The sequence below is a fragment of the Garra rufa genome, chromosome 9 (assembly GCF_049309525.1).
Source record: "Garra rufa chromosome 9, GarRuf1.0, whole genome shotgun sequence".
In the NCBI taxonomy this organism is placed as follows: domain Eukaryota; kingdom Metazoa; phylum Chordata; class Actinopteri; order Cypriniformes; family Cyprinidae; genus Garra; species Garra rufa.
In genome coordinates, this window is record NC_133369.1 from 46,517,557 (window position 1) to 46,539,895 (window position 22,339).

The window sequence follows — 22,339 nt, forward strand, 5'->3', positions numbered from 1 at the left end:
TGTCCATAAAAAGTAACTAAGTAATTCAATGAAAACCCTTTAATTGATGCATTCATTCATAGTCTGAATGAATGAATCAATGAATGTCCCTGTGTTTTGCACAACAGACCAAGTTGATTCCTCGAGTAACCCTAAAGTCTTAAATTAAACTTTAGATGTCAGATTCACTATAATATATACATTGAAGTGCTGGATTATTTCCACATGTCTTGTGGCGAAAAAAAAATCTCTTCAGTGCACTTTAATTATGTGAAATTACAACGCAACCACACGACAGTAGAGAGTCTTTCCACATCTCTTTCAAGTACAGACTCTCTAAACCGCTTAGAAAGTTCTCCAACCCCCAAAAGACCTTGATTATTTAGAATGAGGATCCATGAGAATAACCTGCCCGCGGACACTTTTTTCCTCTTAGCGCGACCGCGAACTGCACAGCTGGTCGCGCGCTCTTGCCAGTGTCACGCGCTTCTCCATTCACACAGTTGGAATCGGCGCGAGCGGAGAGAGCAGCACGGAGGCGGGAGTCGCTCAGTATCTCTCAGTGAGGAGAAGAGTTCACGAAAGGAGCAGTTCAAACTCACTCTTGTCCATTGTGGAGTATACTTCGTTAGATTTAAGAGTTACTGTCGAGTTTGGTTCGAGTTTTGGCTCCGAAAGTTACACGAGCAGTGAAGTTCAGCTCGCGTCCGTTTCTTTTCAGTCAGTTGTAAGTAGTGTATAGTAGTTTTTGTCGCTGTCTTCAGTTTTACGAGTTTTATTCACGGGCTGAGGGAAAAGCCGAGAGCTTTTTCGTCTAAATAGTTTTCCAGTCACGCTTGGTCACTATTGCGTATTTAATCTGTGTCGTGTGATGTTTACTGTGTGGAAACTTAAACTCTTCTCTTGGCTTTTGCAGTTTTAAGCGATACTCTCACAGAAGCTTTTCACAGGTGAATGAGTTTGGACAGCTGTTCCCCATCAGTTTTACCGTCTTCAATGGTTTGACTAAAATCTCATCTGACAAAACGTTTACAAACTTGCTTTCTGATTGTTTCAGTGCGTGTTTACCGTTTCAAACATGGATAAATACGACGATTTGGGACTTGAGGCGAGTAAATTCATCGAGGACTTAAACATGTATGAAGCATCGAAGGACGGCTTATTTCGCGTGAAGAGAGATGCAGGAAACAACCCGGATTTTGAAGAAACCAGGAAAGTTTTTGCCTCGAAAATGACTAAAATACACATGCAGAAGCAGCAAGAGGAGATGGCGAAAAGCAGTTTGGCAGCAAGGATCAATGGAAGTCATTCGAAAGTGTCAGATAACACATTTTACACCAAAGACAGACCACCCATCAACAGTTATAGACAGGGTGTTGAAGCCGCAGCCAAACCGCCCATCATGTCTGGACCGATGATTGGCACTGCCAGTGTAACTCCATACGTATCTTATGAAGGACAAAAACATCATTCGGCCAGCTTACATGATGGATCCGCCAACAGGGCTTATGATAGTAAAGAAACTGGGAATGTTGTTAACCCAATACCAGTGCCGGCCCGATCGGCACCCTCTACTAGCCCCCCTGGCACGTGGGCGACAAGAACCGGTTACCCGTCTCAGACGCCATCGTCTCCTTTCTCAAACAGTTCCTCTTCTTCTAGCTCACCTGTAGCTAGTCAGAATTATTCTCCAGTGTCTCAGGGATTCCCCCAAACAGGGAAGTCACCCTCTCAGTCGCCTACAGGAACATACAGGGATGCATATCAGCCGGTTAGCCCTGGGCAGCACTGCCAACCAAACTCTGCCCAGTGGCCTGCCAGTGGACCAACGTATCAAAATGGGGGACCTCATAATATTGGTACCCCCACCTCAACCCAGGTGACCCAACTTCCATTGTCCCATGGAGGGAAGCAAGGCGAGCCACCGCAACCCAAAATCACTGCACCTGGTAATCCGGCAATGCCTGCTTCTGCACCGGTGGCCCCTGTTGAGTCGCCTCATGATGAGTCTTCCAGCCCTTCTCGGGCGCTCAAACTGCCAAGCCAGACCCTCCATGTACAGGCGGATCAGGGGCCATCTGTGGCTGAAATAAAATTAGAAGCTCTAACTGAACGCCTGGAAAAGGAGATGGACGCCCAGCCAAAGGCTGAGTACTTTGGTAAGCACAACGTGATCGCTGCCAGTGTGTTTTTCTATTTATCTTTTTCACATCTGCAATTGTGTTTAGCAGCTTGCTGATTGAAAAACCCTCTGTCTGTTTCCACTTGACCTTCACTCCATATACATGTGTGTGTCTGTGTGGTTCTTGCCACAGTGAGTTGTACATTCAAGTGTGTGTTAGTGTGTAGATCCCTGTTGGCGGTGCATTTCCAGGCTTTTTCCTTTCCAGGAGCTATTCCTGGGCCTGCTTGCTTTTTCATCTGTTGTTAATTTCTTTTATTTCATCACATTTCAATTACTAAAGGCAGACTTCGCAGTTACCTCTTTTATTTTTTATTGAGCTAGGCTCTGATGGGAGTATGTTCAAGTCACACTTAAGGAAAGTTTCCTCCCTGTCGCATGGTGCCCGCTGTGTATGAAACTACCCTAAACCAACATTTCCACCCCCATTTTCGTTCGCTCTGTGGGCAGTGGGTCTGGAAATCTATTTTCATTCACATTTGCCTCAGCATATACTCTACCAGTTGTCTCTGCCAGGCTGTATCACAAAATCAAACACTCAAGGTATTTTATTATCTTTCATGCTCAGTGTTGAATTTAGTTTCAGTTTACTTTGGTTACAAGTTTATTGACCTAAGAATAAATTTATGGTTGAAGCGCAGGTATATACCGACAGAGTTTAGGGAAGATGGCATATTTAGAAGGGCAGCAATTCTGTCATTTGTTCAACATTGTGTCTTTCCAAAGTTGTACGAGTTTCTTTCTTCTGTGGAACATAAAAGAGAATATTTTGAGAATTCTAGAAGTTAGTGGGAGCAAAAGTTGTTTGGTTTCCAACATTCTTGAAAATGTTTTCTTTTGTGTTTCGCAGAAGAAAAAGTCTTAGACGTTTGGAAGGATGAGAGAGTGAGTAAATGAAGACATTTAATGAGTTTTAATTTTTGGATGAACTATCGCTTAACCATGATTTAGAAAAAGTGAATTTCACTCACAGTCTATATAGTTTTAAGTTGGTCATTTTATTTATTTTTTTGGTCCCATGACTATATCCAATATATATAAGACTTTACAGTCCAGAGGAAAAAATAGTTGAATTTATAAAAATGACCCTGTTTAAAAGTTTACATACTCTTGAGTCTTAATACTGTGTTGATACTTGAATGATCCACAGCTGTTTTTTTGGTTTAGTGATAGTTGTTCATGAGTCCCTTGTTTGTTCAACTGCCCGCTGTTCTTCAGAAAACTTCTTTAGGTCCCACAAAATATTTGGTTTTTCAGCATTTTTGTGTATTTGAACCCCTTTCAACAATGACTGTATGATTTTGAGATTCATCTTTTCACACTGAGGAAAACACTTTTCCAAGTTTTCACCCCCCTGGCTCTTAATGCATTGTGTTTCGTTCTGGAGCATCAGTGAGCGTTTGAACCTTCTGTAATAGTTGCATATGAATGTCCTCAGTGTGAAACGATTGATCTCAAAATCATACAGTCATTGTTGTAAAGGGTTCAAACCACTATCACTAAACAAACAAACAAACAAAAAAACAGCTGTGGATCATTCAAGTAACAACATAGTATTAAGAATCAAGTGTATGTAAACTTTTAAACAGAGTCATTTTTATACATTCAACTATTATTTTCTCTGGGACTATATGTAATTGTCTTTTATGTGAAGTATCTTATTCAGCTTAGTACTAAATAAAAAAAAAAAACATGCATTTTGGTCAAATAATTACCATTTTGCAGATTCTGCAAGGTGTATGTGAACTTTTGACCTCAACTGTGTGTGTGTATATATATATTTTATATTATGTCTGAAAAATCAACACTAAGTACAATCCATTCAATGGACTGTGCTCTGTTTTTTTTTTTTTTTTTTCAAAGCTTCAGCATCAAATTAAATGTGCCAACTATCCTGAGTGAGGTCCATAACAACTGTAACACCCTGACGCCTAAGTAGACTACTAAATTACGTAAAGAAAACCTGGGTGGTCTCTGTGTGCATGTCACCACATGATAAAAGGTCACATAAGAAGGAGCCGAATATCATTTGGAACCTATTATTGCGCCTGTGTTCCTAAACTAGTTCAGTATGCCAGCTTTAATGGCTAACAGAAGAAGTTGACAAATGTTGATGTCTGATGTGCTTGTTCATGGTTTCCTGTGCTCTTGACAGTGTGATGGGGCACTGAGCAAAGTTTTATTGTTTTCCTTGTCTTAAAGGGAACACTAAACACTTATGTGGCTTGAAGGGTTACTCCACCCCAAAATGAAAGTTTTCTCATTATCCATGTTACCCCATAAAATATTTTGGATGAAAACCGGGAGCTTTGTAACTGTCCCATTGACTGGCAAGTAAATAACACTGTCAAGTATGGTTCAACCATACTTTTACGAAGCTACAACAATACTTTGTGTATGAAAAGAAAACAAAAATAACGACTTGATTCAACAATCCGTCTTCTCCATGTCACCGTAGCACCATTTTGGAGAGTGTCACTTGGACGCAAACGGTGTACACTGTTCTCTGTCAGCTGCGTCACGTCGATACATTTTCTGCGGTTATTTACGCTTTGAATCGATCAAGAACAACCTATCCGAGAGAGAAAAGTATATGCTGTTTGCGTCTAGGGATGCACCGATCCGTATCGGCCGATCACTTGCGCGTTTTGTCAGTAAAGCCGGTTCTGTAATCAGCGGTAAATGCCATCAGGTGCGTGATTTCACGTTGAGCCGTATATACTACACACAGCCGTTGTTCACTGACGAGCTGCGCACATTCACACTGATAATGAACATTGATTTGCGCAGCTCGTCGGTAAACAACGGCTGTGTGTAGTATATACGGCTCAACGTGAAATCACGCACCTGATTGGCATTTACCGCTGATTACAGAACCGGCTTTACTGACAAAACGCGCAAGCATGATCGGCCGATTCGTATCGGTGCATCCCTATTTGCGTCCAGTGGATACTTTCCAAAATGGCCTTACGGTGACATGGAGAAGACGAATTGTTGAATAAAGTCATTATTTTTGTTCTCTTTGCATACAAAAAGTATTCTTGGAGCTTTGTAAAATTATGGTTGAACCACTGGCAGATGGACTATTTTGATGACGTCTTTCATACTTTTCTGGGCCTTGACAGTGTTATTTACTTGCCAGTCAGTGGGACACTGATAAAGCTCCTGGTTTTCATCCAAAAAATCGTAACTTGTGTTCTGAACACAAGCTTTTACAGTTTTGGAACGACATGAGGGTAAGTGATTATTGACTTTCATTTTGGGGTGAAAATGTATATAACATAAATTGTCTTTTACTGAAATATGTAGTAGAAAACCCATGAAAGATTTGCGTTATTTTAAAAATCCACATAGTAACATATTTCAGACTATGGGTTGCCATTATTTTGATGACATGAAATGGTTGCGCTTGGTGAGCTTCTTTCACTACCTGTTGCTATATTTACAGTGACACAAATAAAATACTAATACGATGCTTTTGGTTGTAATTTTCAGTCGAAGGACAACAAGAGAAGTGATGAAAATCTTCATTGCTTTCCTAGCGATAAAAACCGAAAAGAACGGCAAGATGCCTGTGGACAAATACAACTTTCTAGAGACCCGCGTCTTTGTTCTTTCCACTTTAGCCCTGATGCTTTTGAGGCTTTTAGTAGACCACAGGCAGAGACAAGAAACACTAGATGCCATCCTGGCAGGATGTAAACATGCAGACGCTTGTCATGACGTCGCAGTTTCTCTGCGTGGATTTCACTCGATGTCCAGAGGCGTTTAGACTCCTTGTTGGAAAAAATGATGGTACAGCTTTTGGTTTAAGCCTGCACTTATATTTATCACCACCTGTAAGGTCTTACATTAGCTGTGTTCATTGTATCAGTATTTTATTTCTGAGTTGCGGTAAAAACAGGTAGTGCCAGTAGCTCACTGAGTGCAACCATTTCACATCATAATGGCGCCTCACCCATAGTCCTAAATATGTATAAAACGATGTGGATTTTTAAATAATGTAAATATTTAATGGGTTTTCTACTGCATGTTTGTGTTATATTAAGCTACACAAATCTTAATACCCAGGGATCACTTTATTTTTCATTACTATATAGTAGAAGGATAGAAAAGGGAATTAGCTCACCCATAACTCAAGAGATTACTAAGAGGTTTTACTTCCGTATAGATAAAGTGCGTTGAGATCCCAGTGCAGAATAGCTCTCAGATTAAAAGCGTGATAGTCTAGCAGTCCCTAGCTGCACTTGCTGTTTCCATTGAGCTCTTGTAAATCATTCAGTCTTTGCTAAAGGAATTTCCTGCTGGAGAAGCACAGAGCCATCATAGAGTGTGTGAAGTATCTTTAGTATATGTTATTGTGATTGCAGAAGAGATACAGACATGAAATATTGACACAAACATGAGCATTCTTGTGCCTGGGCCTACATAAATAGTTTCCTTTAAGCAAATCTCTGGCTAGTCGTTGTTTACATGTGCTGTATAATGGGATCACTAGGGAATAGCTAGTTTAAATTTAACTAATTGAAGCCGCGGAGTGTTTGCCGTGCAGCTCACATCCTCATGACCTTTGTACTGTACTCTGGCTTGACAGTCACTTTCTCTCTCTGATTCATGCCTGATTTTAGATTGAGTGACAAATGCTGTCTTTGGCCTTGCAAGAACTGAACAAATCAAAGATTTTTTGATAAACTGAGGAGTGGGTGAATAAAGTACATTTGCTTTCATTGTCAACCCCACACGATTCTTTTTTAAAAGCTGTCAAAGACTTGAAAATGTCAGATATCATTCAGGCTATGACAAGTATCTTTTGCACAATACTGTTAAAAAATAGCTTTTTATTTCATACTCTGAAGTGTGTAACATAAATATGACTAACGGTTCCTATTCACAAACTTTGACGTGTTTCCACACATTATTAATATTGTAAATCTATATTTATATTTTAAGTAAAAAAAAAAATGTAATGCGCACTTATGAAACTATAATTTATGTTCTATACCTTGACATTAAATTGAGTGTTTCTAATACAGCAGCTGAGAATGATAGCAAAATTTATATATTTCATCAAACCACTGTAAACAATTTCTTGATATTTTGTACCTCTTTTGGAAAAGTCTTTTCTTTTGCCATTAGATCAAATGGGAACGCTAAACATTGTTTGTTGTAGTTGCGATTGACCAAACGTTTACCCAACTATGACAACTTAAAGGAGTAGTTCACTTTCAGAACAAAAATTTACAGATAATGTACTTACCCCCTTGTCATCCAAGATGTTCATGTCTTTCTTTCTTCAGTCGTAAAGAAATGGTGTTTTTTGAGGAAACATTTCATGATTTCTTTTCATATAATGGACTTCTATGGTGCCCCCGAGTTTGGACTTCCAAAATGCAGTTTAAATGCAGTTTTAAATGGCTCTAAATGATCCCAGCTGAGGAAGAAGGATCTTATCTAGCGAAACGATTGGTTCTTTTCTAAAAACATTTACAATTTATTTACGTTTTAATCTCTACACAGAGTACACACATAGCTAGACAAAAAAAGTATATAAATTTGTAATTCTTTTTTAGAAAATAACTGATTGTTTTGCTAGATAAGACTCTTCTTTCCTCGGCTGTGATCGTTTAGAGCAGGGGTCACCGCACTCGGTCCTGGAGGGCCGGTATCCTACAGAGTTTAGCTCCAACCCTAATCAAACACACCTGAACCAGCTAATCAAGGTCTTAATAGATATACTTAAAACCTCCAGGCAGGTGTGTTGAGGCAAAGCTAAACTCTGCAGGACACTGGCCCTCCAGGATCAAGTTTGGTGACCCCTGGTTTAGAGCCCTTTGAAGCTGCATTTTGGAAGTTCAAACTCGGGGGCACCATAGACGTCCATTATATGGAGAGAAATCCTGAAATGTTTTACTCAAAAAACATAATTTCCTTACGACTGAAGAAATTTTTGTTCTGAAAGTGAACTACTCCTTTAAGCTTCTGAGAAACTAAATAAAATTATTAATCCATATTAATAATACCGCCTGAAAATAAAAAAGCAGACCTAAATAATATAATATAATATACTTAACCACCAGACTTGAAGATTGGTATTATTTACCACCATGTTGTGCGTTAAAATTGTGTATATAGCATATTAGGGAAGACCTTATGAAGATTAGGCACTGAAGGATGTTTCGACATACACCTGTGTCCTGTTGATGTGTTCTGGATGCTGAGTTGGCAGTAAATGGCCTAATAAGCCATGCTGGTGTTTATAGTCTTAGTCTGACAGCTGCAACACCGCAGGGATTTGAAGGAATGTCTGGATTTTACTAAGTAGCTAAACCAGGACAAAGACGATAATAAATTACAAGACACTTTAGTGAAGTCTAATGGCGGTTTTGCCTCTGTTGACATCCAAATGTTGGCGTCCCCCCCCTGTCTGGAGTCGGTTATGCTTGGCCTCTCCCTGCTGCTGTGTTTTGTTTTGGAAGAGACAGTGGATGAGATGTGAGTCGGGCTGAAGGGGTTGAGGGAGGGAGGGAGGGAGTCCCGCCTTGTGCACACAGACATACCAACAGCAGACATTCATGCTTTGTGCCCTGCGCTCTTTTGATGAAGGATTCCTTAATCTGCCTGTCGACTAGATGGCTTTATCTTAATTGTTGTCTAGGATTCTTGGCTTCCTGTCCCTTAGCTCTTGAGTTCATGTCCTGCTCTTTTGAATGGCTGTACTCTGGGTCCGCAATTAACTGTTTGGCCTGGATCTCAACTGAGAAAATGTACCTTTTGTAATTCCCTAAACCCTGTTTGGACAATTTTTGACAGATACCAAAGTCATGTGGTAATATAATTGCCGTAGAAATCCACATTTCTGAGTTTACAAAAAGGGATCAGTCCTTTCCTGTTGTGCTTTGCGGTAATGTGCACTAGGGCTGAAAGATTAATTGAAGTCGATTGACAAGCGCATTTTGTCAGTAAAGCCTTATGTAATCAGTAGTAAATCTCCAGCACCTGCTTTCAGATGTACACTCTTAAAAATAAAGGTGCTTTAACCATTCAAAAAAAAAAAAAAAGTTACACATAGGTGCAAAATGGACAAAACCTGTCATAAAAATATTGTTTATTAGTATTTTTTTCCACTTTCACTGATTTCAATTTTTTTTAACCAGCATCTGTTCTATGCATAGATACCAAACATTCATTTCATAATTGTAACCCTTTAAATGCTGGTTTGTTTACATAATGCCACAGGTGTGTTTTTTTTTTTTTTTTTTTTTTTTTTTTTTTTTTAATGAAAAATAGTAGTTAATTTCCATATACTAAATGCTAAGCAGAATTTTTTTTCTTTGCTTATTAGATTCTTGGGTGTGTCAGTGAAGAACAACAACATTAATTTTGAGGCATTTATATTTGTTATGTAGTGTTAGATTTTTTTTTTTTTTTAATTGTATATGCCAAATTTGAAAAAATGGCACAATCTAGTAAAAAATTTAAAATTCGAAGCCTTGCCCATAGAGTGAAAGCCTATTAGCAAATATTGCATCATTTTATAGTCAAATGGCCCTGGGTTAAAAAATTGCAGTTTTAGTGGGTTTCAATGTGGACATTTTTGTCCTTAAAAAAAAAAAAATTGATTTTTTTTAAGGAAATGAGGGTGAAATATTAAAATTTCGATAAAAATGAACACCTGAGCCAAAAATTATGCAGTTGGAATTAACACAGGCACACTTATAACAAAAAAAAAAAAAAAAAAAAAAAATAGACAAAAATGTCCATAAGGTCGCACAAGGGTTAAAAGGTTCTTCACAGTGATGCCAAAGAAGAACCATTTTTGGTTCCACAAAGAACCAATCAGTCAAAGGTTCTTTAAAGAACCTTCTCTTTCTTACCTTTTTATAATCTGAAGAAGCTTGTGAAAGATGTCAAAGGTTCTTTACGGAACCATTTAGACAAAAAAAGGTTCTTCTATGGAAGAGGTCCAGTAATGGACCCTCCTCACCAGCCGAGGTGTTGACAATTATATATAAAAACTATTTATGGTTTTTGCGACACCAGGGTATCTGCAGGATATTTAAGCTTAAATTCTAGACTTTTAAAGACCTTTTTTAAGACCTGAAAATAGACCAAAAAAATTAAATTAATAAATAAAATGACTGTAAAAAGCATGATTTACAATTCAGATGCAGGTTTCACAAAACAAAAAGATTTATTAAATAATCAACTTCAAATTTCAGCCTTCAAGAGTCAAAAGTATAAATTCTTATATTAATTTAAGCAATTATTATTAGGGCTGTGCAATTAATCGCGATTTAAGCACATGCGATTTCTAAACCGCATAAGGCTGCGATTTTATCTATCCCCCCAACGGCACCCCCGCCCCCCTTGAACGTCAAGTTCATTTTATTTTCGATATAGCGCCACATCACAATAGAAGTCATTTAAGGTTATCTTTCCTATAGAACAGGTCTATACATAGTTCTTTTATTAAACATACTAAATTACCTTATGTTATTTATTTTATTTACACGAAGGCGTGTCATTTCTGTCTTTTCATGGTCGCGTGATTACAATGTCTCCTCCAAGAAAACACGGACTGGATCGCGGACTCCATTCATAAAAACCTAATCTACTATAGCGCGGAATGCCACGTAAATCGTCGATTTTTGGATTAATAAATCAAAAGTTGGTCTGTCACTTAATTCAAATCGCGATATAGACTAGTGTCTGTGAAAACTGAAATGCAAAAAGACCGTTTTAATATGAATCCTGCATGTTCCGTTTGCTTCTGTATGTATGAATGGTGGAGACGAGTTTTATTTCTTTACTACATGCAGACTGAAGCACACGTGACGCTCCTGCTAATTTTTGGCCTTTGCATCTCACATGAACAGATAAACTCAATCGCCAAAGCTGCTGTGAGTTTCACTTTTACCGTTTCATTTGAGAAAGCATCATATCATACTACGGTATACACACAGAAACTTCACGGCAACCTGTCAAAATAAAAGTACGGTTTAACATGTAACAGAACAATATTAGTCCTGTATTACTGTTGTACAGTATAATGTAGGTGTTTATATATTCCAATTTAAATAATTTACATAAAACAATATATATGATAAAAAAAAAATATGTGACCCTGGACCACAAAACCAGTCATAAGGTTAAATTTGACAAAACTGAGATGTATACATCATATGAAAGCTCAATAAATAAGCTTTCTATTGATGTATGGTTTGTTAGGATAGGACAATATTTGACTGAGATACATCTATTTGAAATCAGAAATCTGAGGATGCAAAAAAATCAAAAAGACTGAGAAAATCACCTTTAAAGTTGTCCAAATTAGGTTCTTAACAATGCATATTACAAATCAAAAATTACATTTTGATATGTTTACAGTAGGAATTTTACAAAAAATCTTCATGGAACATGAACTTTACTTAATTTCTTAATGATTTTTGGCATAAAAGAAAAATCAAAAATTTTGACCCATGCAATGTATTTTTGGCTATTGCTACAAATATACCCCAGCGACTTAAGACTGGTTTTGTGGTCCAGGGTCACATATTACAACAAGATTAACCACTTAATTATTATTCAAACGTTTTAAACTGAATATAATTGTTCTTCCACATATTGATTTTAACAGTAAATTTCTGTTTGTTTGCCAAAAATTAAAAGGGTTTATTTTTCATTTGATTAAAAATAAATAAATGTTTATGCTTTTTAATTATCAGAAATATTAAAACACGTAAGAATTTCCAAAAAAAAAAAAAAAAAAGCAGAAGATTGTAGAGCCCTCAAAATGTTAAAATAGAGAGTTTTGGACTTATTTTTCCACTGAAATGAATGTTTTTTCGTATTGCACAAAGTAGGCTAACGTACCGGGAAAAAAGTAAAATGGCTAATTTATTTTATGTTGTCTGTTTTAAAGACAATTTTACTACAGTTTTGTTTATTAAACTTAATACTAAGTTATTTCCGGGTGAAATGTTTTGTTATGCACTTCTTGTGCACTGAATACATTCAGAATGTATTGTGGCGAGGCGTCTGCCCGCCCCCCTAATTTTCATCACCACCCCGTCCCGTATTCGCCGCCCTTCTCCAGGCTCCCGACGGGAGTGGGTGTGTAGGGGAGAGGAGGGGCGTGTAATCGGCTCGGGCTGGCGGCGTGTGATGGGGACACCTGATGTAAATGAAGCCTCATCACCGCCGCTGTTTAAATCCCGAGCGCGCCTCTCCTCGAGAGACCGGTCTCTTTCCCCCGTGCATGCACGCTGGTGTCCTCGCGGGTCCAGGAGGGGGTGAAGAGGGAATCCCGCGCCACAAGAGTTTGGAGAGCCGCCGGACCCGCGGTCCGGTTGAGGCCGCCAGAAGCCGCCGCCCCAGCGCCGGACAGCTCGAGAGGGATGAGCCTGCCGGAGATGCCGCCGCCCTAGCACCCCGGCGCTAGTATGGAAAGCGCCCGCGGCCGCCGGACTCCGCCCCTCTCCTGGACCCTTCCCCTCTGAACACTACCGTTCCGTCACGCTGCCCCAGCACCCGAGGACACCAGACTCCCCTTTTATTTTGGACACTGTTTTACTTTATGGACTCACTTTCCCTTATTTTCTGTTTAATAAAAGCCTCTCCGAGGCCTGACGCCACACCCACTGTGTCTGTCGTTTGCCCCTCCCGCCACAGTATGCATGTAGCTTGTTTGAAAAAGCACAAAAAAAAAAATCGCAAATAAAATCGCAATCGCAATATTCGTTCAAAAAATCGCAATATGATTTGTCCATATTGCACAGCCCTAATTATTATCAATCAAGTATTATATAAACTAAATACATATACATATATTTTACTGCCTTAATTGTTTAAATTTGTATAATTTCAGATTCGGATTTGGGACTGGAGTCCGCCAGTCCGACCCCGGTTCTATGGCATCGTGTAGCACTTTTTTTTTTTTTTTAAGAGTGTAGCTGCATTGAAAGAAATCGTTGGCGATAATGATAGCTTGCTTGCGTATGCACTGTGTACCGTTGGTGTGCTGCAAACAGTTCAGTTTAACTATGTATTACGTGTTTGTTCCTAATAAAGTACGGGACAACTGGCAGGAAACTCTTTTACCAATTTGCCAAAGCTATTTTTTACTGGTGTGGCATTTGGCTGTACTAACATCAGTGTATTAATAAACACATGTGGGCTGATTAATAACAAAAACAGATTTAGTCTTTTATTTTGGACGTAGTGCTGTAAACAAATACCATGGGTGCTGATGGGAATCCATTGACTGGTCATGCTAGCTCTCAAGTGGCTGCATTTACTGGTAATGGTTATTTTGAGTCGATATAGATCTGTGTACAAAATGTAGGTTATCTGAGTCTGAGATAAGTTTGAATGTAAGCACATTCCCCTGCATGTCTCATCTGTGATAATGGCTTAATTTAACAGAGAGCGATATTAGAAATGAACTCCACATAGTTTATGAGGCTCATTGCATCTTCAGTGCTATCGACAGCAGCTGTAACTGTATGATTACCACAGAAAATCATTTTGATCTGTCTAAAAGTTTGAAAAATGTGCATCAACTCATATTTGGCCATACCAACTTTTAATAATTCTAAGGCTGTGTCTAACCCTTTTTTAATTGGTCCGTAGCCTGGTTTCAAACCAATTTTAAGGCATTTTTTAAATTAATTTAATTGATAAATCATCTTGATTTTAATTTTCCTCAGTTAGTCTATTAATCATTAAATTTTTTTTAATTGGTCCTGATAAATCCTTTTGTTAACTTACCAATAAATAACCATAATGTAATGCATTTATCTCTGTTTTATTCAAAAATGCAGATTTGCCTGATTTGTGGCTATGTTATTTCAATGTTATTATTATTGGTATTATATATGTGAACCTGGACCCCAAAACTAGTCTTAAGTAGCACAGGTATGTTTGTAGCAATAGCCAACTATACACTCTATAGGTCAAAATTGTTGATTTTTCTTTTATGCCAAAAATCATTAGGATATTAAGTAAAGATCATGTTCCATGAAGATATTTAGTAAATTTCCTACTGTAAATATATCAAAACTTAATTTTTGTTTAGTAATATGCATTGCTAAGAACTTAATTTGGACAACTTTAAAGGCGATTTTCTCAATATTTAGATTTTTTTGCACCCTCAGATGCAAATTGGTGTATGTCAGCCAAACATTGTCCTAACAAACCCTACATCAAAGGAAAGCGTATTTATTCAGCTTTTAGATGATTTATAAATCTTAATAAAAAAAAAAAAATAAAAAAAAAAGACCCTTATGACTGGTTTCGTGGTCCAGGTCATATTCATATATATATATTATTTTTTGTATTTTCCTCTTTTATTTTAATTAAAGTTTTAGTAATTTTGTTGCTTTTGACATCTTTCTTTAAATATGTCTGTGTAGTTTTAATTTAACTTATTTTTTAATTTAGTTTTTTCAGTATTCAATTAACACTAATTGAACTTACACTAAATTTTAAAATCATTTTTTTTGAATCATTGATTCTTTAAATATGAGAGTGTTGTCTTTATTTAATTGATTGAATTTATTATTTTTTCAGTACTTAAATTAGAACTACTTGAACTTAAACTAAGCTTTTACATTTTATTTGAGGTACAAAATAATTGTATTTAAATTATTAAACAGATAGAATCAGAAATGCACTTTTTTATTGAAAAATGTTGCTAATACCAATTTGGAGCGTAACATTAACGTAAATCTACATCGTTTCAGAGCATCTGCTCTTGGTAGCCTTTGTTGAGCTTTTGTCTGAAACTTGACATATAAGGAGGCAAAAGCAACTCATTGGCTCTCAGTTAAAGATTTCCTACACTTATGGGTTTGAGATGGTTGTAATGAAATCTCATCAACACAATACAACATCATAATGTCGACATGTCTTTCTGACCCTAATTAAGTCCTACATACAGAAATATTTTAGACGTAGTTCACCTCAGCTGTATTGGATCCAGACCCAGTTTAAAAGTGCTACAACATGGTGTTCAAATGAATTACTTCAATTGCTCGTTTCAGTGAAAAGCCTTTTTGTAAGGCAGATGTGAGTCTGATGGTGTTTGTGTAGAAAGTCTGACTGTGCTTGGCGCGCTTGGATCAGGCTTTGCTGAGTGGGCAGAAGTTGTTAGCATGATGTTTGCTGAATACCAGATGAAACAGAGGCTCTTTTGTGTGGAGCCAGCGCTGGCTAAGAGCAGACCTCTGTCTGTTTAACGCTGTTATCTTTGCTTAAATATTCTCCTAGCGCATGCCACGTAGACCAGCCTGAACCAACAGAGATGGACAAAGAGCCTCTTGTGTTCTCAGCTCACCTTCCTAACAGTTGGTCTTGTGACTTCACTCGAACTCTACAGTTATCTTAAGCTCATCTTAATGTAATGTTCTCTGAAGGTCACAAGGGTCTGCTTGTTTACTAATTAGCGCTTGCATTGCCATCTGTGTGTTTGTGTGTTATGAAAAGTATAATATTACACTCTTGGGGGGTAGCAACCATGTAAGAAAAACAAACTGTGTTTTCATTTCTTGTATGACATTTAGAATTAATATTTTCCCTGCATTGCATGTCAATATATTTTAAATGAAACTTTTATTAAGTGCTGTCAAACAATTCATTGGTTAATTTAGTATGCATATATAAAAACACACACACACGGCCGAAGGATTTACACAGCGGTTCACAAATTGAGCGGGCGCGAGGCGAACGCGACCGGCCTGTTTACTTTTACTTTCGATTTTGCGATAACGCACACTCTGTGTAAAGGGAGCAGCACATCTTATAATGTTAATAGATATTTGTCACTGAGTACAAGATTGCAGCAAGTCCTCCAGTCTATGTTTGTAATCTCTCTTTACTTTCGACCCGTGATCATTCAAATCTAAAGGTCATTGTACACTGAGTCTGAGTGTTTTTTGTTTTTTTTTAGTTTTCTCATATTTGCCATCCTTATCAAAACGCTTATTATGGATGCGAAAATGCAGAAAATCAAACACGATCCGATTTTTTTTATGACGGACGAAAGTTTCAGAGGCAGTGTGTAAACTCGATTAACATAACCTGTTTTTTTTTTTTTTTTTAACGTGCAAAAATCTCGGACGAAAATTTCGTACTCATGTGTGCAATGACATTAACTCCAGCAGCTCGTGTTGGATGCAGGGTTGCCAAGTCCACGTTTTTCCCCACAGAATTGGTCTACTTTTAAACTGTTGCCATGGGTTGATTTCCCCGTTATTTAAAGGTTTTAAATATTGCAGAAATTAAATTGCAATAAAAAATAATTTTTGTTTTGTTGTACACTGTTAAGACCTTTTAGGTTTTTTGCAAAATAAATATGTTAAGAATGCATACTGTCCCATGTCTCTTTTTGATAAGGATACCTACCATTTACTTATATTCTAAAAATATTAACTTTATTCACATACTAAAGGGACAGGACAGGCTACTCCTCCCAAAATGTACCAAAAAAAGTAATACCGTCACCGTTCAAAAGATGAAAAATACCGTGATATTAAAGTCCATGTTGCAAGTTAAAAAAAAATTCGAGATAAACATATATTCGTGTATGAAAATACAATACAAACCGTTAATGCAGGATTTGAAAATATTTTACAAGACATAAGGGCACAAATTTAGAAGACAAAGTGACGATTTCCTTGACCGCTCTCAAAAACAGCTTTTTTTCCAGACCGCGTCATATGACGTCACGACAGGTAGTCGTTCGCCTAGCTCTGTTGCTATTCAGTAGGAGCAGTCGTGAGTTAGTGCGTTTTCAGTCGTTATTTTTAATTTCAATTTATCATCGTCATGGTAAATTATTGTATTTATGGAGGGTGTGCAAACTCCAGCCTGTCAGGACATCATGTCCACTGGTTTACTTACAATAAAAAGAATGGCGCTGTCTTCCGGATCTGGGTGCGTTTGTGCGGGCGAAGAGACAAGCCTATAGTAATGCATCTGCTTCGAAAAACGCGTTCACTTTACACCGGATGATTATCATCCCGGCGATATGATACAGTTCAATATGGGATGCCGAAGCAAGAACCAAGTGAGGCTCAAAACTAGTGCAGTTCCTTCAGTGCACACAGCACTTTCATCGGCTCCGCGGTCAGCCTGGTTCGTCCGAAGCCGTCAGAGATGCAGCTCGACGAAAACCTGAACTGTGCACCGTAAGTCTTGTCTTTTCTTCTCATAACTTCGCAAAACGACCAAATCCGTGAACATATTTATTTAAATAATGAGACACAACGAGATGTGTATACGTACAAGTATTTTGATCAGAGTAATAAATTATCTCTACCATAAACTTACTCATGCCCTTGCCTGAAATGCATATAAGCTATCTATTTTGATTTCAGACAGCAAGCCTCAAAGTGCAGAGTCAGAGACAGCACATCAAGTTTGGGGGCATTTCCCATAGAAGCATATAATAAAACAAAAAAGTGTTTATCTCTCGCGTGCGCGGTAATAAGAACCCGCTATATCACGTAACGTTGGATATTAACGAGTATGACACGCTTGATCAACGATTATTCGTTTGTGTTACAGGTAAGTAGAATCAATACTTCTAGATGACCAATGCTATGATTTTGCCCGATTAGATATCGTCAGCTAACACTGATCTCTCACAGACACCTGCCCTGTTCTCCTCACATTACAACATAATTTGTCTCTGACCGCTGTTCTGTTTAATCCTGGCATGTCCCTGCTCTCTTGGCCACATAACCGGCTCATATTTGTGTCTGTGGTTCGTCATACGAGTGTAAATAAACATTTTAAATGTTCTCCGCGTCCGAACAGTCATTGCGATCCATTGTTTTCCTATGGTTTACATTGACCGCTCTACCGGCCGTGACGTCACTACCGCTTTAGCCAGTTTTTTAGATGCGGAAGTAAAATTCTCTCTCAAAAACGACTCCAGAAGCCTAAATAGCGTATTTTGAATTATATTTTCAAGAAAAACTGGTTCCTACACTATTTATCTACACGTTCATTCACAGTGATCTTCAACTTGAAAGATGGACTTTAATTTTAGGTCATATCGCCCACCCCTAGTTTGACCTTTTGAGCTCTTTTATATAGACAAACATACTGTGACATACTATATAGTTATTTCAGAATGTGTACAACACATAATAGTGGCTTTAAATATGTGTTTTAAGTATGAGAGTGACATTTGGGTTTTGGCTAGTTTTAGTTTTGGTTTATTTTTGATTGGCCATCGGGGTAGTTTTGTTTGAGAGACCTGGCAACCCTGATCCCAGGATCAGCATGCACTGCTTAAAGTTAGATTTTGATCAATCTGTGCAGTGCCTCAATTTGTAATTCTATCTCTATTTGTAATAATGCAATTCCAACATCTCCATGTTTGATATATTTACTATTATTCTAAAATGCAGAAGTAGCAATAATAAATAATTTTTAGGTGTTTCCTAAGCTTTTGACTGGTAGTGTAAGTGTTTGTCCCAGTCTGAAGTAGGGGACAAAATTTTTTTTTTTTTTTTTTGTCAGAAATATCACGATTCACGATTTTATCACGATTCTTTGTCATGTTGGTTTTACTATTTTGCAAGTTGTCTGAGCAGTACAGACAAACTAATTACCCTATTTTAAGACCAAAACCTTAAAAGGTAACTAAATCTAAAAAAAGAATGGCTGAGTTTAGGCCAAAGTGGGCTAAGATAGAAATATTTGTCATTATTTTATCTATTTAACTAAAAAATATAAACAAAGATAGACTACATGTTACAAATACACATAATATACAAATAAAACAAACGGTGCTTTAATTTTCAGGTACAGTAGGTGTATAAATTCAATTAACAAATATAAAAATAAAACACTATATACAATACAGTATATACAAATGATACATTGACTCTAAAGCAGCTGTATTAAAGTTCTTCAGTTAAGAGCAGCGAGTGATTTTTCTTTGTGTTTTGTTTTATTAGCCTACCATCACTCAGAAATGACAATTCTATCATCATTGAGTTAAAACATGTTGAACATAAAGCTTATTTTGAAGAAAATGGGTAATGAAACAGTTGCTGGTCCCCAGTTACTTCCATACTATTTTATTGATTTTTTTCCACTATCAAAGTCAGTGGGGACCAGCTACTGTTATCCACATTCTTCAAAAAAATCATCTTTTGTATTTAGCACAAGAAGAAAAATTAATAGAGGTTTGTGACAACATGTGAGTGAGTAAATTTTAGGGTGAAATGTTCCTTTAATGACAATCAGCAGCATGTTTAGTTCCGTCACTTCTAATGCTGCGTTCAAGTCCTGCTGGGACGTTTGTATTTGCGAGTCATTATGACGTCAGGTGCATTCAAGGCACATTGGTTGGAACAAGATGGTGATTTACCTTTCCTACACAAAATTCAGCTGTTTTTAAACTAAAAACAGCTGTTTTTGCTTTTTTCTGTTTTTATTAAATGTATGAAGATGATGTACTGATTTTGTCAGTATTAGCGAATCAGACGCCAAAGATAGCTTAGTCCAGTAATCAGGCGCTGTTTTGCATGCACTTTAGGTGTACGCGCTCATGAAGCGTATGCCAGAACAGCACATGGGCAAATGAATGTTATTTAACCGGCAAGGCTTTAAAGCACATGCAAATAACGTACTTTTAGGGCTGCTCGATTTTGGCAAAAATCATAATCACGATTATTTTTGTCAATATTATAATCATGATTATTTAACACGATCATGACTGGGTCCAAAACGTTACATTAGTGATTAATTTAAAGATAGCAATACAGCAGAAAAAAAATACTGAATACTTTTATGCAAGTCTACAGTAGTCTAGCAATACTACAGAAATTGAATGTAATTATTTGAATGTAAAATAAAACAGTGCCTCCCTCTGTAATAGTTAAACTTGTAGTTTTAATAAGAAACAAAGCATAAGTCCTTCATTCAAGAGCAGTGAGTGATTTTTCTCTTAGTATTTTTACGTTTTATTAATATTAAGCACAGAGACGGCAGAAGGAATATTATTTGTTGCCGCTTTAAGTGCCACACGAATCCAATATACTGTTACACACGTACTACTTTCATTCTCAACCGTTTATAATCATTTAAGACACAACTGACCAGGCTTTACATGATTAATCACCAAGCGTGTGTTTTTGCGTGTATTTGACCGTTTAGGCACGCACCTTGAGCCAAAACATAACTTTACATGTCTGTGTTCTGCTCCGTCTCTGAGTGCATACACAGAACAGCGCAAGTTTTCTTACATGCTATCAAAGAAACATAAATCAAGTTTTATAAAAAATCATGTTAAATGATTTTGCTGATTTGCATGTGAAATTAGGCTTTTATGGAGGAGCGAAATCGCACCACTGGTAAGGGGGCGGAATGGGGAGCAATAATCGTTTCATCCCGATTACTGGATTTTCATGATCGTTTGAAGCAGAAATCGAAATCGAAACTAAATTTCGATTAATTGCACAGCCCTACATACTTTTTTAAAAAGATTTATTTTTTTGGCATTTTTTGCCTTTATTGAGATAGGACAGATCAGCAATGACAGGAAGTGAAGTGGGAGAGAGATAGGGGGTGGGATCGGGAGTCGGGATTCGAACACGGGACGCCCAGAGCGCAATGGCGCTGTATGTCGGCGCGCTGCCCACAAGGCCATCATACTTTTGTGATTGCAAATGTATGCTGTGTTGTACAGTATATTGAGACGGGGGCATGCTGTAGCACAATACTATGATATTTTTTCAAAAGCAGATCATGGAGAAATTTTAATCGTCTATAATCAAAAATCGCCATAGTGCACACTTCTAGTTTGAAGTGCTGATTACTAAGCTTGGGAAGGTCAGAAGTGGCCTGATAAATCAGGCGTGCATTTCACACTGACTGTCCAGACAGAACAAACATTATTGTGGTTAGTGTCACAACACTGTTGACCTCTGCACTGACACTCAGACTCCTCTTCAGCATTGCTCTTTCTCTCTTACACACTCTTTTATTACATTCTTCTGGCTTATTTTATCATTTATGTTGATAATTTGGAGTATAGGATGAAAAAGTGTGACTTGGTTTGTTTTCTTGCTCTTTTGCAGGCAATTGTGTGAAGTGCAACAAGGCTGTGTATGGAGCGAGTCAGGCGTGTCAGGCCATGGGCAGCCTCTATCATGATAGCTGCTTCACCTGCAGCGCTTGCAGTAAGTAACTCATACAAACTCACCCTCAATCTAACACATGTTCCTTTGCCTGGTTATATCTTTATAGTATGCTTTCATCTTGGTTACGTAACTGTATTTACAGTGGGCTAGGTGAAATACTGAATGTATTTGATAAATTAGGTATTATAAATAAGTATGGCAGAAATGTTTTGAAAGGTCTTTCATTTGGTCTCACTGAGGCTGCAAATTTTTGACAAATATTTTGAAGTATTATTACTAAAAATAACCGTTTGTGAATATAATGTAAAAGGTAATTGATTCCTGTGATGAAAGCTGAATTTTCAGCATCATTTCTCAAGTTTTCAGTATCACATGATCCTTCAGAAATCATTCTAACATGCTGATTTGCTTGCTCAAGAAACATTTCTGATTATTATAGACGTTGAAAACAGTTGCTGCCAAATAGTTTTGTGCAAACCATTGAGTAGAACTGATGTATGCTGTTCATTACTGTGTTTTGTGTTCTTTTCTAAACATTCATTCAGACTTGGCAACAATGACTGTAATCTTTTACATTATGCTTCTTCCTCTGATGGTTGTTTCAAATCCTCGCAAAGCATATAATTTAAGATAATCGATTAGCACTGTTGTCTATTACTAATTTGCACTTTCTTTGTTTGTGTTTTCATGGAATTATTTGTCACTGTTTGTTGTATAATAAGAAGATATTTCACATAAAAGATGTTTACATATTGTCCAGAAGAGAAAATAACAGTTGAATTTATAAAAATGACCTCGTTCAAAAGTTTACATACGCTTGATTCTTAATGCTCTGTTGTTACCTGAATGATCCACAGCTGCGTTTTTGTTTAATGATAGTTGTTCATGAGTCCCTTGTTTGTCCTGAACAGTTAAACTGCCTGCTGTACTTCAGAAAAATCCTTCAGGTCCCACTAATTCTTGGTTTTTCAGCATGTTTGTGTATTTGAACACTTTCCAACAATGACTGTATGCTTTT

At 37.4% G+C, this 22,339-nt stretch overlaps 1 protein-coding gene across 2 annotated transcripts in view; it reads left to right on the plus strand.

The window, feature by feature from the left end:
- Positions 1-488: 488 nt before the first annotated feature.
- The window catches only part of limd1a (LIM domains containing 1a), a 57,592-nt gene continuing 35,741 nt past the window's right edge, over positions 489-22,339 (plus strand). The window contains exons 1-3 of one of the 2 annotated variants that reach the window (XM_073846635.1): positions 489-929; positions 1,037-2,138; positions 21,259-21,360. In XM_073846635.1, coding sequence (XP_073702736.1) covers positions 1,058-2,138; positions 21,259-21,360 — 1,183 coding nt within the window. In that variant the 5' untranslated portion in view covers positions 489-929; positions 1,037-1,057. Of the gene's footprint in view, positions 2,139-21,258; positions 21,361-22,339 lie in introns of both variants that reach the window. The other variant, XM_073846634.1, reaches the window with a different exon arrangement.